The sequence below is a fragment of the Monodelphis domestica genome, chromosome 7 (assembly GCF_027887165.1).
Source record: "Monodelphis domestica isolate mMonDom1 chromosome 7, mMonDom1.pri, whole genome shotgun sequence".
NCBI lineage: Eukaryota > Metazoa > Chordata > Mammalia > Didelphimorphia > Didelphidae > Monodelphis > Monodelphis domestica.
The window spans coordinates 81069214-81085416 of NC_077233.1; the positions used below are offsets into that span (position 1 = coordinate 81069214).

Sequence of the window (16203 nt, forward strand, 5' to 3'; positions counted from 1 at the left end):
TGACTCCAAGTTCAGCTAAATGTTTCTCTTGAACATACTTCTAAAATACAAGCTCTTTAAAGAGAATCATTTTTGTCTCATAACATTTAGCACAATTCTTTGCATAGAATAGATGATTTTGGGATGTCTGAATGAATATGAAAAATACTTTCAGGAGTTTTAACAGGAAAATAGTATTTCTTGGACAGTATGTTGGACTAGTCCCTTATTAAGGGCATCCCAAGACACAATATAGTAGACTCCCCAAAATACATCAACAGAAATAATGGGTATTAAATTGAATAAATCATTGTATATTTTAATCAAGCCAAACCATTTAGGTTGTGATCTGGAAGAAATTCCCCTTTTCCTTGATGGAATTTTATCATGCTAATTGTATGAATGCAACTTTCCACAATTATGGATGTGTAAGTTTGTAGAACTAGAAGCAAGTTGAGAAAATTAATACAACCTCCTCATTTTATAATGGATCTGTCTAGCTGGCTGAAAGACACTCTCCTCACCCTAATCCGCAGGACTTTACTGACCACAGATAATTTATGACTATAGATCACAAGATATGATCCTGGGCTCAACAAACTGAATCCAGTAGGCTGTATAGAGCCAGAATCTAAACAAATGAGCTCATACCCTGAGTATTAGTGGAGCTTTTAGAAAGGTTAATTTAATATGGACTGGGAGGGTAATCATAATAATGCCTCACATTTGTTCAGTGTGTTCAAGCCTACAAAGCACTTTCCTGTCTATTATTTCATTTGATCCTTATAAGTAAGAGTCAGGTATTATTCTCTGTATTTTGCCAATGTGGGGGCCTTCAGAGATTTTAAGTGACTACCACAAGGTCACAAAGCTAGGACAGAGGACAGAACCGGACCTTTCAACCAGCTCTTTGGACAAGTAGTCTGTCAGATTGACTTTTGTAACTATTTGTTCCATCACTGCTCTGTGGCTATTGCTGTGGACTGTGGAGATCTGAACCCTAAATAAAGTTTTGTAAGAAATTGCTACATTGTTTATTGCTCTATAGAATATTTGTGTTCATTGTTGGATAGGTTACAGTAAGGAGTAGTATCATTCTCTCCTCCCTCTCCCTTTTTTTAGTGAGATATCCATTGTTTGGGTGGTTTGCTCCATGGTTACTTAGACAATTAATTTTGAGCAAATTTAGTATTGAAGTAAATGCTATAAATTTAATTTTTTTTGAGTTTTGTTATTCTGAACTTGGCAAAGCATCACCAGATGAGACATTTGCATATATAAAACAAAAACCCCAACCCCCAGCAGAAAAAGAGCCTTGTCAAAAAAACCTACAGTTAAGGGAAACTGGGTAGCTTAATGGATTGAGAGCCAGGCCTAGAGATGGGACGTCTTACATTCAAATCTGGCCTCAGACACTTCCTAGCAGTGTGACCCTAGGCAAGTCACTTAACCCCCATTGCCTAGACCTTACCACTCATCTGCCTTGGAACCAATACATGGTATTGATTCTAAGGTGGAAGGCAAGGGTTTTAAAAAGCCTAAATAAATAAAAAAAACAACCCCTATAGTTCTCCATTACATTTTATAGGAATACTATTAAAATGTTCTTTAAGTTCAATATATGGCTGTTTGCCATGTTGAAATTTAGTGGCACCTATTTTTTCTGAAAAGATACTCTACAAATTTTCCAACTTATTTTAAAGAGATATGCAGATGTACCAAGGGAGGTCTAGAATTCACAGGATTATTAATTTGGGTTTATTATGTACCATTTCCTGGCTCTTGCCTCCTAGCCCCAAACCCTTTTTCTCCCTAGGAAGGCATTCTGGATTGTAGTGACTCCGTTCACTGGAGCTGGGGCATGGTCCAAGTTCAAAATGGACAAACCTAAGAGTCAAGCAAAGAGGATAACAGTTTCTAGACCTTCTAGACCGTTCTGTTTTTCACCAGCCTGGATGTGCTCCAGTTGGTCAATGTCCCTCCTTGAATGTGGTTCCCAGAATCGAACATGATATTTAGATGTGGTCTGACCAGCTCAGGATACAGGGAGGCCATTAATGACTTGCCTTGTTTGGGACACTTTCCCTAGCATCTCTGTAACATTGCTCTCCATTAGAAATAATCACCTGTTTGTGCTATGATTTCAAAATCTGTCTGATTTACTTGTTTGAGTTAGGTAAGGAAGAAAAATATGAATAAGCGTTCCTGCATAATCTTTTTTCCTTGTGCTTTTCAAAGCACTGTTATCAAATAGCAAGTATGAAAGCTGTTTAGATTACTACTTGATAATGACCCATTACTTGGGCAGTGTTTGCTGGACAAAATTAAAGTTTTTTTTGATAACTGAAACCTGAAGAAACCAGTGTTCTGATTTAAAAAAAAAATGATTTCCCCATGGTCAGCATTCCTGAAGTGGATTGAAATCCTAGTAATACAGCCTTGTGTGCCAACCCAATTGGTAATTTCAGTCAGATGGAAAATTTGCCTCCCCCCTCCCTACTTGAAGGCATTTTTTATTTCACATGCACTGTTACTGTGGCATCCTGCAGTTAGGTGGCCCAAAGAAGCCCCTGGCCCTTCTTCAGGGGTTGTACACAGACTAGGGAAAGAAATCAGGGTAATTTGTATCAGATGGAGCATTGACATTCAGTGATATTACTGCTTTGCCTGGATTTTATTACATACATTTGACTTATTTTGACGAGCTCCTGGAGAAATGGATATATATGTATGTTGGCTCAGTAATGGTTCTGCAACTGGGGGCCCCATTTCACCATAAAGAGCCCTTTCAGTCATCACTTAATTGAACTTTTCTTTGGGGCTTCCTATATGAAGGGGTCAAAGTAGGGCATTTCCTTTGCCCATAAAAAAAAAAAAATCTTGAAAGGGCGTCTGTGCTTTTGGAGCCATAATTATCAAAGGTCTTTTGCTTCTCCCACCTGAGGGGCAGCCTCTGCTGGGGCTGCCCCACTGTGTGTCAGCTGTCTTTGAAAGAGCAGCAGCTTGAGAAGCTGCTGGCTGAGGTCTCTTGGCTTTTAAAAACAAGCCATCTTGAAAAGCCAACAGTCCTAGGGACAGGGGCTATGAAGCTGTTTACTTTAACTGTGGAGGGCAGAAGAATGCTCAGGCAGAATCCCAGGAAGCAGCAGCAGCATCAGCAGCAGCGGCGGCGGCACCAACAGCCGCTGCACCACTGGGTGAGTTGGACTCTTGAGGGAGGGCAAGCCTGGGAGGAAAAGGAGGCCCCACGACTTTTGAGGCACATTAACGAATTGCACCGAAGGTAAATGGAAGCAACCCAATTGTGTTGGCTTTGTAATGGGAGTCTTATTAAGTTTGGCTGCTAAGTGGGCTTTTGGTGAATTTTGTGAGGCTAGTGGGAAGTTAAAGGGGACCTTGTTAGGGCCACATCTGGACCAGTCAGTTCAGTCCTGTTTCTTATCTAATTGCCTCCTTTTACAATTAACTTTTATTTTTCCAATGAACAAGTATTTATTTTCTCGCTCTTTCCCACCTTCCACTCAAAGTGGGGGAGGAATGGAAAGAAAAACAAAACCCTTTTAATAAATATGCATAGCCAAGCAAGACAATTTCCACTTTGTCCAAGCCTCAAAATGGGTTTCTGCATGTTTAGTTCTCTATCTGGCTGTCTGGAGATTGGAAGCATGCTTCGTCATTGCTTCTCTGGAATTTTGGTCGTTGGGATCAGTGTTTTTGATGAAGTCTTTTAAATTTCCTCATTTTTTAAAGTTTCAATTTGACTTTTAAAGTACTTTCTTATAGATGACAAATGAGAAATCTGTGATGGAAACCTAAAAAAGAGAACTGGTGAATGAATATCGATATCTGTGTGTGTTTTTTCCAAAGAAATCACAAAGCATCCTTTTCTTATTTGTTAACTGGTTAAAATACTAGAATGAAGAAGAAACAATATGAATTACTGGAATTAGTAGGCACTGTACTCAGGCACACTTATTTAATGGCTAAGATTTTTGCCTTTCTTTGTTCCTCCCAACTTAACACAGTGCTTGGCACATAGGAGAGGCTTAATAAATATTTGGGTACTGATTGACTTATGATTTTACTACTCCAATTCTCCAAGACTAAGTTACGAGACAATTGTAGATATTTTGTGATTTAGGGAGCTTTCTTCCTAGGAGGGAATTTCCTAAACCAGGGAAATCAAAACCTTGGTTAAAACAAACAGATTTAAAGAGTTCAGAATCTTAGCTGAAAGAACTGAATGCTACCAGTTGAAAAATGAGAAAATTTAGGTGAGAATATACATAATTTGATACAGGCATAATGAGTTTTTTAAAAAAGGAAAATAGCATTCTAGATCAACTCTAGTTATTCATAGATTTTTGTGGATTGAGTCAAAATGATGTACCTGAAGCATTTGAAAAAGGCACATTAGCCTGATCTCTTGCTGCTGGCGCTGACAAAGTTGTGAGCCTGAATGAATTTGAGTTCCAGAGGAGAGATGTCTGTGTATTTCTGTAGTGGAGATGATACGCTCATTAGGGTCCACACTGAATATTTCAGTGTCTTCCTTGATGAGAGATTTTTCTCTCAGAAAAGAGATCTCACAGTGTGGGCAATCAGGACCAGCCCTAATTACTGGGTATCCCTCAGGCGATCCTTCTGTAACCAGCAGCTCTGCACTCTACTCTAGTCTTCCAACTTTTGCTCCTAACAATTAAATGCAATTTAGATTCCTGAACTGAGCCCTCTAAATGCTTCAGTATTACTATCACCTCTTTCTGTGCACACATTGGCTCCACCTCAGCTGGAGAAATGAAAGAGCTGTACCAGGTGAAAACAAAAGGCTCCTGATCCTGCCCCCTTCTCCTTTCATAATAGAGAAGTTATGTGCAGATGAAGCCTGAGCAGATGTTAATAAACTATTTCAAATGGATTCCTCAGAGTTCATTCATGGAAATGTTGTTAACCTTCAAAACTGGGGCCTTCTCTCAGTGCCTAGAAAAGGTCTCTGTAATTGTGTTCAAAATCTTGAATAAATGAATGCATGCATGAATAAAATTAATAGATAGTTGTAAATCAGGCAATCAAACAATAGGAAAGAAACAAGCATTTATTAAAAGCCTACTATAATGCCAGACATTGTGCTATGTACTTTACAAATATCTCATTTCATCCTCACTTCAACCTTGGGAGGTAGGTGTTGTTAGTATCCTTGTTTTACAGTTGAGGAAACTGAGGCAAACAATTGAAATGACTTGCCCAAAAGTCACATAGCTGGTGTCTGAGGCTGTATTTGAGCTCAGACTCCAGGTCCATTGCTCTATGCACTGTGGCAACTGGCCAACTAACAAGTTATTCTCAGGACTGGAATAAATAGTTATTTGAAAAATAATTGTTGAGTAGTTTTTATTTTTGTTGTTTTGTTTTGGACTGGACCTGTGATTTCACTAGTGCAGGGAATTGCCAGTGAGGAAACTTTCTCTCGCAATCTAGATGAGAAAGTCCTCTGACAGTTTTATAGTCTTGGAATTCCCTTGGGGGCACTGAATGGTCATGTAGGTTGGATGAGTCTAGCAGGAGACTTGGACTCCAAGATTAGCTTTCTATACGTGACACCAGAAAGTTATCAGGATATTTTACATCCATTGCTTCATTTGTTCCTCACAATAATCCTTTGGGCCAGACACTACAGGAATAAGAAAAATCAGTTTGGTTTGTAACCAAATGGCAAATGAATGGTATTGAAAATAAAGGGGTGCTCTAGGAGTTGTTGGGAAAGAGAGAGGGAATGGGGAGCTGGAGTAGGATGGAGACTTTGACCATGAATGATAGCCAGCAATTTGATTGGCAGATTAAGAGGCAGGTGTGAAAGCTTCTGGGGATGGAATACACAGGACTGTGGTCAGTTGGGGGCTATGGACGAAGGGAAGAGACAAATTGAGTCAGGGCTGTTTGTGGTGGCATGTTGTCAGAAAAAGTGGTTAGGATGGTAGTTTAGAGCCATTTTAATGTTTCCATTAATAGAAGCACATTTTTCCAGTTCCTTTAATTAAAGTTTTTATTTTTATTATTAGTTTTTTTTGGTGCATGGGTGTAAGCTAGGTGCTGAAACTCTGAGGATACATATTTTCATGATGAAAATTGTTCAGGTTAATGAAGCTCAGCATTGTTTCTGCTTTAGTGTGTGGGGGTTCATCTGGGTATCTTTGCTAAATTTCCTTGATCTGGTGTTTATAATGAACCTTCAAAATAGGATACCGGGTTTATTTCAAGTGTAATTTTTGCTGGAATGCTCATGCATTTCATCCCTTGATATATTGAAGTATATCTCTGCAATTTTCATTTCCAGCACTTTCAGCATATTTAGCTTTTCTGCAAGGTAAGATATATACTTTCTTGGCATTATTTAATCATAAAGCACAAGTAGACAGTAGATAGATGTGGTTCACAATTTTGGTTGAGCAATAAGCAGATTTCTATCTTAATTCAACAAATCAATTAAACTTTGATTTTAAAGTTCATACTATGTGCAAAACATAGACTCCAGAAGAGTTGTCCCTTTCATCAGAGCTTACATTCTCCCTATAGGGGTGCGGTGCCATGTGTACAACAATACACTTCTATTTGGAAAAATGTGAGGGCAAATGTTAACAGCTAGGAGGATCAGGTATACTTCTTATAGTGGTGACTCAACTGAGCCTTAAAGGAAGGCAGGGATTCTGAGACAAAATTGAGAGAGTTAGGAATTCTTTGCAAGGCAGAATGCATAGAGGCTGAAGAGACAGTATCAAGAAAAGAGCTAGTAGGCTAGTTTATGGGTTATGTAGTATTTAAGTTTGCAGGGTCTAGAAATATGAAATAAGGCTAGAAAGGAAGTTGGGAGCCAGATGGTAGAAGGTAATGAGGAATTTGTCTTGTTCTATTGGTAATGAGAAGCCATTGGGTTTTTGTTTTTTTTTCTCTAACCATTACCTTCTGCCTCAGAATCCGTACTAAGTATGAGTTCTAAGGGAAAAGCGTGGTAAGAGCTGGACAATTGGGGTTAAGTGACTTGCCCAAGGTGATATATCTAGGAAGGGTCTGAGATCAGATTGAACCCAGGATCTCCTGTCACCAGCTCTGGCTCTCTGTCTACTGAACCACCCAGCTACCCTCACTGGACCTTATTGAACAGGAGAGTAACTTGGTCATTCTGTGCCTTAGGAAGATTATTTTGACATCTGTGTGAGGGATAGATAAGAGTGTAGAGACTAGAGACTGGGAGTCTAGTGAGGAGGCTGTCTAGTGGCTGTTAGATTTAAAATAGTTTTGAGCGTTAAATAGTTGTAGATAAGAGAGTGGGAGCCATAAAATGTGATAATTAAAATGTTTGGGAGCAAGGGAAATATATAACAATTATGACCGCTGAAATATGTTTCCTACTGTGTCTTGGTTTTATATAAATATAAGATGGTCGCCAGGGAATATATTCCCAATTTATGAATATGCCCAAGCCAACTGGGTTTTATAGAGAAATTTAATTTATAATACACTGATTAATCAATAGAAAAAGAGAGAAAGTAAGAAAGGAATAAGAATGACGGGCCTCAAGCCAATAAGGCCTAGACCTCAGTCCTAAGAGATAAATCAGTCAGTTGGTTTTATCACTCACCCAAGATCTCTCTAGGTAAGGTTTCTCATGCCAACCTCAGGCTCCACCTTCAAGAGAGCCTCCTTTCAAGAAAAATTTCCAGAGAATTCTCCTCCTGAGTTCTCCTTCCACAGCCTCCTTCAAGACCTCTCCAGGAGCTCTCCCTCCAGGACCTCTCTCCTCTCAGACCTCCTTCAGAGCAAAAACCTCTCCTCCAGAGCATCAACCTCTCCTTCAGAGCATCAACCTCTCTCAGTTCCCCTACCCCGCTATCTTTAAGCAAACAACCTAAGTTCCCTCCCCTCAGTTCTCGCATCTACCAATCACTGTCGATGTTTCCCCTGTGCCAATGGTGGCTCTAGCTTAACCCAGGACCGCCCAGAGGTCAGTTGGTTTGCACATGTCTGTTGAAGGTCATATTCTCAAATAATTAAATCTTGATCTTTGCTGCAGCCCTTCCTAAATCCTGTTACTCTGAGTAGGGTGGAGATTGTAGCTTCCAAGACCTGGTTCTGTCATTCCAAGTATCTCTATTGTATCAATTCTAAAATCAATCATGACTCAAAGAACTTCCTGTTCTATGCTTAAGCATAGGTCAAAGCCCTTTCCATTGTTTAGCAAAAGGTTTCTGTCCTAAAGTAGTCTTAAGTAGGGAGGAGAAGGATCCTCCCATACCAAGGAGTTTCATATTCCAATAGAGTTCTTACTATCAGTAGGAAATTTTTTCAAGTATGAAATTTCCCAATGGGGAAATTTCCAGCATTCATAAGTCTAAGAAATTTTAAGGTTTACATGGCAGGTATTAAATGAATGAATTCATGCATGAATAAAATCAATTGGTAGTTGTGGACTAGCTAAGCAAGCTATAGGAAAGGAAAGAAACAATCATTTATTAAGTGACTACTATATATATGTTGGGCACTAAACTATGAATTTTACAAATATCTAATTTAATTTTCATGTCAATCTGTAGCTCTGTAAGTAGGGGAAAAAAGGAATATAAGTTACATTAGGGAGATAGAATTGATGAGATTTTGCAACTAATTGGAATTTGTTGTTAAGTTTTTTCTTCTTTGAATCAAATCTGGTTTCCATCCTTATCTCCTGTTCTTTCCTCAAATGTATTCTAGTCTAGAGGAAGAGGGACAATCAAAAATGATTCTTATGAACTTGAGAGACTTGGAAGATGGATAAATTTAGGAGAGAAGATAAAGAGTTGTGTCTTAGACATATTGAGGGGCTCAGGATATGTCTAGGAGGAGTTATCTAGCATGTAGTTTATGATGGGTAACCAGAGAGCTAGAGAGACAGTAAGATGAACCCTTGAGATCCATTTGCATAGAGATAATTGAACCCATGGGAACTTTTGAGATCTCCAATAGGAACTGTGTAGATAGAAAAGTATTAGGATGGGCCCCTGTGTTGCATCCTTACTTTGAGGGTGGTACAGGGATGGTGACTTAGCATTGCATTCCCAATAAGCTAATAAACTAGGAGTTAGGAAGACCTTGCATTCAATCTGTGTTTCCTAGAGAATTACTTTGAGACACTAGACAAGTCTCTGAAACCTTTTGGAACCTCAGCTTCCTCATCAGTAAATGATGTTGATTTTACCATCGGGCTGGTATGAGAGCCAATTATGGTAAGATCCTGCATTTGTATGCCAATGATAATGGTGATAGTGATGGTGATGATGATGACGATGACAGTGATGGCGGTCATAATGGTGGTAATAGGAGATGGAGCAAGAACAGGCAGATAGGTAGGAGGAGAATCAGGAGGCAGCATTATTATGACAACTGAAGGAGGAAAGAGAATCAGGGGTCACAGGGTGCGTGGCCAACAATTTTAAGAAGTAGTACAGTGATCAAGGAGGATGAAGCCTGAGAAAAGTGTTCTGATTCAGCAGATATAGAATTGGGGAAGAAGCCTGATTGTAAAGGAGTAAGAATAAAAACATGATGAGGATGTGTGGGTACAGGGTCTAGAGATGAAGTCCTTTAGGAATTTTTAAAAAATCCTTGCCTTCCATCTTAGAAGCAGTACTGTAAATTAATTCCAGGGTAGAAGAGTGGTCTGAAGTCACATTTGAACCTAGGACCTCCTGTCCCTGGGGCTGTCTCTCAATCCACTGAGTCACCTAGCTGCCACTAGGAATGTTTTTCAGGAGATATAGGATAATATGGGACTCTGTCAGGATTAAATAAAAGTGTCACCCTCTTAAATAAGATTCTATTTATTTTGGAATTTTTATTTTATTTATTTTATTTGGAAATACTATATATTATAATGTAAAGTCAATTAGCATTTCTTGAATATCTACAACATTGGACATTTATTCTTTATAAAGACAAAGTTAGAGACTCTGGCTCTCAACTGTTATTTTTTTCTCCAAGTTGGTGAGTTCCCATTAGGACATAGTTGAAAGTTTCCTGGTTTTATTGATGCAGCCTGGGGTCACAGGAACATTTTTTCATGAAAATCTGTTTGGTAGACATAGGACCTGAATCTTTTACTGTGCTCTTGTTGGCACCATGTTCTGTCTAACCAGCCAGTTTAACTGGCCCATAAATCCTCTAAGGGATGGTAAGTAGTTTAAGGTCTTGTTAACTTGTGCATTTTATTACTTTAGAATGGATATATTTGTACTTGTATGTGATTGTAGATCTACATGTACTATAGACAAAGACTGTTTTAGCAGCTTTGATTGAATTGATGGTTGTTATCTTGATGACTGCCTTAGCATGGGAGACAGGAGAATTGACGTGTTCTTAGTCAGTGCTTTATCCAATGGCCATGGCAAGAGAGGGATAATTTTTAAATTGTTTATTGGTAAGATTCCTATTAAACCTTCTCAGTATAGAGATGGGTTTGTGTGCATGTGTGTGTGTGTGTGTGTGTGTGTGTGTGTATGTGTATGTATTTATTATTCTGAGTTTAATAAACACCAAATAAAACTCAAGCATTTTCATATACAACACTGAACAGAAAGATTGTATTTGAAAATAGAGATGTTACTTTGCATAACCACAAAAAAGAGAGACCAGAATGCCTCTTGTCTAGCAAAATAATGATGTTCACCAGAGATGCTCTAATTCAAAAAGACTGGAGGAAGAAATCAGCCTTGGAAAATCTCCATGTACTCTATTTTAAAATGTGGTGATTGTAGCTGATTACTAGCCTCATCTGAGGTATGCAGGGGAATTTTTCATCATTATTATTCCACAGTGATCAAATGCTCCTGGGGCTGGAGAGTGTACAAATCCAGTTAACATGTGCAAATGTAAATATTAAATCTAAAAACTTATGATATAAAGTACTTGACATGTGCCTATGGGTATTCTGGGCCTCGCTGACATATCTTCGGTTAGGCTATACTTTATTTTTCTTTTGTGTATTATCATTCATGTTTGGGATATTTACAGAATTTGCTTGTTTTATCTTTTGTAGATAAAAATTGAGAACATGACAAAAGAAGGATAATGTTTTCTCTTTTTTTTTTCCCTAGCCAGAAGAATCTACTTCAGGTGCCCACACTTTTAAGAATAAATCCTTTAAGAAGGCCAAAGTCTGCAACGTCTGCAAACAACCTATTGACAGTCAAGGTGTTTCGTGCCGAGGTGAGCATGTGTATTGTCCTTCTTGTTGTCTGGCTAGCTACCCAACTTTTCAGGGGAGTTTCCAAAAGTTTTACAGTTCTGGAATTCCCCTGTAATGCCAACAGGCTTTCCATGTGTAGATTTAATTCTTATTTTGAATAGGAAATTAGATTTACATTAATATATGTTCTATGCGAAGGTGACCAGAAAGGGAGAGGTCATAACCACTCTAGCCCAGGGAATCTTCATCTATTTTTAGGTCATCGATCCCTTTGGCAGGGTGGCGAAGTCTGGATCCCTGCTTAGAATATTGATTTTAAATGCATAAAAGACATGAAAATTATAGAGGAAACCAATTATGTTGAAATACAGTTATTTAAATATTTTTAAAAACAAATTCATGGGCCCAGATTAAGAATCTTTCCTCTAAATGAAGGTGAGACAAACTCCACATTCATATTAGTAGAACAAAGGTGAATTTGTTCAAGTTATACTTTATGACTTATTTACAAGTGTTATCATATGGGGGCAGCTGGGTGGCTCAGTGGCTTGAGAGCCAGCCTAGAGACGGGAGGTCCTAGGTTAAAATCTGGCCTCAGACACTTCTCAGCTGTGTGACCCTGGGCAAGTCACTTGACCCCCATTGCCTAGCCCTTACCACTCTTCTGCCTTGGAGCCAACACACAGTATTGACTCCAAGATGGAAGGTAAGGGTTAAAAAAAAAAACAAAAAAACCCCCAAGTGTTATCATATGAAACTTTTGACCGACTTTGGCGTCCTTGTATTCAGGGTATCCCTTGTGAAATTCATAGGGGTTTGAGGAATTTTGAGTAACAATAAGGAATGGTTGCTATTTAGAGTCAAGTTACCCTTGTCACATTTAGCCAAGTAAGCAGTTAACTTATTTATTTATAGAAATTGAACAGAAGATAATTAATATCTTAAATGTTTTAATTTCAAGCACCTGAAAACACAGTGTGAGAGGATTCCAGGCATAGGTGGGATGTTGGACTAATGATACTAGATTGCAATCCTGTGTTCCTAGAAAGTAGGGTGGGACAAGTAATATTTTTGTAATTTTACTGATCAGGAAAAAGGCTCCAAAAAAAGTTATGTGGATTGCTGTGATTACTCAGTTAATAGGTGTCAGGGATGGGACTCGGGGACTCAAACCAAGATCTTCTGTGGCCTGGACCACTGTAGAGGGAGAGTTATGAGGACAGTCCTTTGGACAATGTTTGCTTCTGCAAACATTTTTGGATGTGTCTCTTGTGTGTCAGGTACTGCATTTCCATTCTGAGGCTAAAAAGGCAGCCATGAGATAGTGGCTATCCAAGGCGCACTCTCTGTTGGGACCAAGAAACAACATGCACTTATTAAAGTGGATCCAGACTAGATAGAAAGTGAATCCAAGACCTTTAGAGGCAGGGTGAGGCACTGGTGCGATGGGCATCTCAGAATCTTGACTTTCGCCTGCCCTGATTCTTTCAGCGACGTCTTGGAATTCCGACCACACCAGGGAGACGTCCATGGCCTCTCTTTGCAGAGTTTGGGCTAGTCTCTTGGGGAGACTAAAATTCTTCTCTAGCATGCTTTTTGCATGCAAACAGCTTTTAGGCACGTAGAGAGGAAAGATGCAGATCACCACAATTCATCATAAAACAAGCCTGTAGATGCTGCAGGAAGGTCTTGAAACCAGGTCTTCCTGCTTCCAAGGCCAGCTTTCTTTGCCACTCAGCTAAATTAACTGAAACCCAAGATGCCTGTTAGAAAGGTGAAAAACAGAATGTGATGCACACAGGTCAGGATTCAGACATAGACAGCATTTGGTGGTGGTGGGGAATTATGCCCTTATCTCCTGGACTCTGACAGTAAAGGATGTCTAGGTTTGCATGAACCTGTAGAAGTTTGTGGAGGAGGAGAAGCAATGGTATAAATCATATAAAAGGAATGATAAATGTTATTTATTTATTTATTTAAAAAATTTTATTATAAAGATATTTTATTTTGCCAATTACATGTTACAACAAAATTCCACATAAGTTTTCTGGGTATGTGATCCAAATTGATTCCTTCCCTCCATCCTCCCAGAGCTGTCAAGCAATTTGATCTGGGTTATACATGTATTCGGGATGATTAATTTTAAAGAATATTTGTTTAAAAAATACACTTGATTTTGTTTTTGACCTCATTTTACATAACCTAGATTTCTAAATAAGTCCTTCCCCCTGTAAAGATTAAAATTAATATATAATAACTAAATATTATATTTTACAAAGTCTTATTATTAATAACTAAAGCAAAAGAATTGCCTGAATTCACCCCGATCACAGGTCAAAAAGAGAGCATGGGAGGAGCATACATCCACTTAAATACTAATAATGTGATCTCACCAATGTGGAGACTCAAGAGAGGAATTTTGGGAAATACTAAGGACTATGGGGAATGAAGTCAAAGGTTCAAAATCTCCATTTATACACCCCTTTCTTGCCCAGAGAACCATCCCTTTTATTAAAAAAAAAAGAAAGAAAGAGAAAATTCAGCAGGACTTGCCAATACATTGGTTTGAGTCTGAAAGTATATGTAGTATTTTACCCTTCTAGTTCTCCACCACTGCAGAGGAATTCTTTAAAAATACATTCTCGTGCTTATATATGAATGATCTTATTTGCCATTGGTAGATTGACAATACTTCCAATAGTTTAATGAATACTTGATTGCTTCTCAAATTATAAACCAGATTCCTGACTCACTAAAGTTAGGCACCATGCAGTCTTCGTTTTTGTGGCCACTGATCACTAAGATGGCCATACATTTAGTAGGCACTTTATATATGTTGTATTGAATTTCAAGTGTTCCTGTCTTATTCCCTGTTTAATTACTTTTCCACTCTGCTCTCTGATGAGCCCTGATAGGGACACTTTTGGTGCTGATCTAATCTTCCCTTAAATTTACCTTTTTAAAGAAGCAATGCTTTTTTTTTTAAGTTCCAAAGTATTTTCTGATGCTAAACATTTTTATTAATAAATAATAATAAAAATATTAGCTTTCAGGGAAACTTGGAGATTGTCTAGTTGAGTGTGATGCCCAATAAACAAATCTTTTCTACAATGTCCTTAGTTTGGACACATCTAGCCTCTTTTGGAACAATTCCAGTCACAGAGACCTCATTACTTTATACCCAGAGCAAGGAATACCACATTTCATTAGGCACAGCAGTGGGGGGTCCTGGAAAGAGCCTTGAAAAGAAAGCAACAATGAAGTTTAGTTAGAAATGATAATTCTCTCTGACCAGGTTGAGTATCGTCTGATGCTTTATGATTGCTTATTAACTAGTCTGAGGGACTGGCAAAAAAATTTTACATGTGAATCATCATTAACATAGAAAGTGTTTATTCCCTTCCTTTTGTGAGGTTGCTATTTGGGGAGTCAGGATGAGTAAAGAGAGCCTTGGATTCAAGGAGTGGCTAATGATTCTCCTTGGGAAATACTTGAAAAGGGGAGGATTTAACTTTAAAATGCGCAGAGAGTGAGTAGTCAAAGCTTTAGTAGAGTTTTACTTTTTTTTTTAGGACAATTTACTTTACCAATATATTTAATTTTCTTAATTAATAAATAAAATAAAATAAAATGAAAATGAAAAGTAATTAAAAATGCAAAAAAAAAGAAATGCTTATTGTTGACTAAACATCAACAACAAAATATATTTAATGTTTTGTGAAATAGCTGCTTATTTGCAACTCGACCTCCAGTGGCCAGAAGGGGTCACTGCACCCCTTCTTTTATTAAAAAAAAAACACACAGGCAAGCCTAGCATAACTGGAAGGACTTTGTGATTAAACATCTATTAAACACCTACTGAATGCAAGACATTTATGTATTGTGGATCAAAAGACAAAAATAAAAACAGTCTCTGCTCTCAAGGATCTTCTGATATTCTGTTGCGGGGTTGCAATGTGTGAACTTATAAATATAGACATTATTTGAGGACAGAGAGAATACCGCAAAATCAGAGAAATTGAGAAATGCTTCCCGTAGGAAGTGAAACTATTTTTTCATCTCAGGCCATTGCTCTTAGAAAGTTCATATAAGTCAGGCTGAATGGCATCATGTTACTGTTTGAAGCATTTGGGTCCGATAGTGTACAAACGTCATGAATTTTAGATAATGATGATGAATAATATCCGTTCCAGAGTGGTTTTGGAGGCTTTTTGATTCAGTGAGTCCTAATCTCAAACTCATTTCCTATCAGCATTGAGGATTGTCTTCTATGATGACTGGCCACAGACTTATCCTGCCAATGCCTTACATAGACCAAGATCAGAATTTAAAGATATGTAAGCTTTAGTCACATCGTTTTAATAACCCAGTACATTGGCTAATTTACTCAGTGGTTAATCAAAATAAGGTGACAAAATGAGTTTGTTGCTGTTAAAGTGAATCATATACCATTTTAGCAAGCTTAGGGATGGGGTAGGGGGCACTGCAGAGTTTTTCTAAGCTAGGAAAGTCTCAAATATAAGCAGGGGAGAGGTTAAGGGGGGGTAACCTATGTGTATATTCATCCTCAAACTAGCTTAGTTAAGTTTGGAGAGGGTTACTACCAGATTAGCTGAATCATGAAGAATTTTTCAGCTCTAGGAGTTCTAGGAGCTTGTCTATTAAATGATAGAAAAGTTGCCTTGTGGTTTCTTGAATTTCCTTCTCTGAAATGAAGAAATCGCTGTGGCACTGTGAGGTTTTTAAGTATAGTGTCTTTGAACAAAATGAGAAGCTTAGCAGCCTAACATGAAACTCCCTCTTCAATTTACCTTTGATTTCTATATTGGTTAGTATTATTTTTATATATTTCTATTCAAATTTAGTGTTAATCTCTCTTGAAAAGAAAATTGCTGTTTTTTTCTCCATGCCTATATGGTAAGAACTCTGCATTTCTCCTCCTATCCATTTTTTATTTTTCATTATATATTATTTAATGTGTTTATTTATCTATTGATTTGTTTATTTTT

General features: G+C 38.0%; 1 protein-coding gene across 10 annotated transcripts in view; it reads left to right on the plus strand.

Moving 5' to 3' along the window:
• The window catches only part of TNS3 (tensin 3), a 481975-nt gene that overhangs the window by 155125 nt on the left and 310647 nt on the right, over positions 1 to 16203 (plus strand). For 7 of the 10 annotated variants that reach the window (XM_007500437.3, XM_056804865.1, XM_056804871.1 and 4 more), the window contains exon 2: positions 11103 to 11214. In XM_007500437.3, coding sequence (XP_007500499.2) covers positions 11103 to 11214 — 112 coding nt within the window. Of the gene's footprint in view, positions 1 to 2960; positions 3177 to 11102; positions 11215 to 16203 lie in introns of those variants that run through there. The other 3 variants (XM_007500436.3, XM_007500442.3, XM_007500441.3) reach the window with 1 other exon arrangement.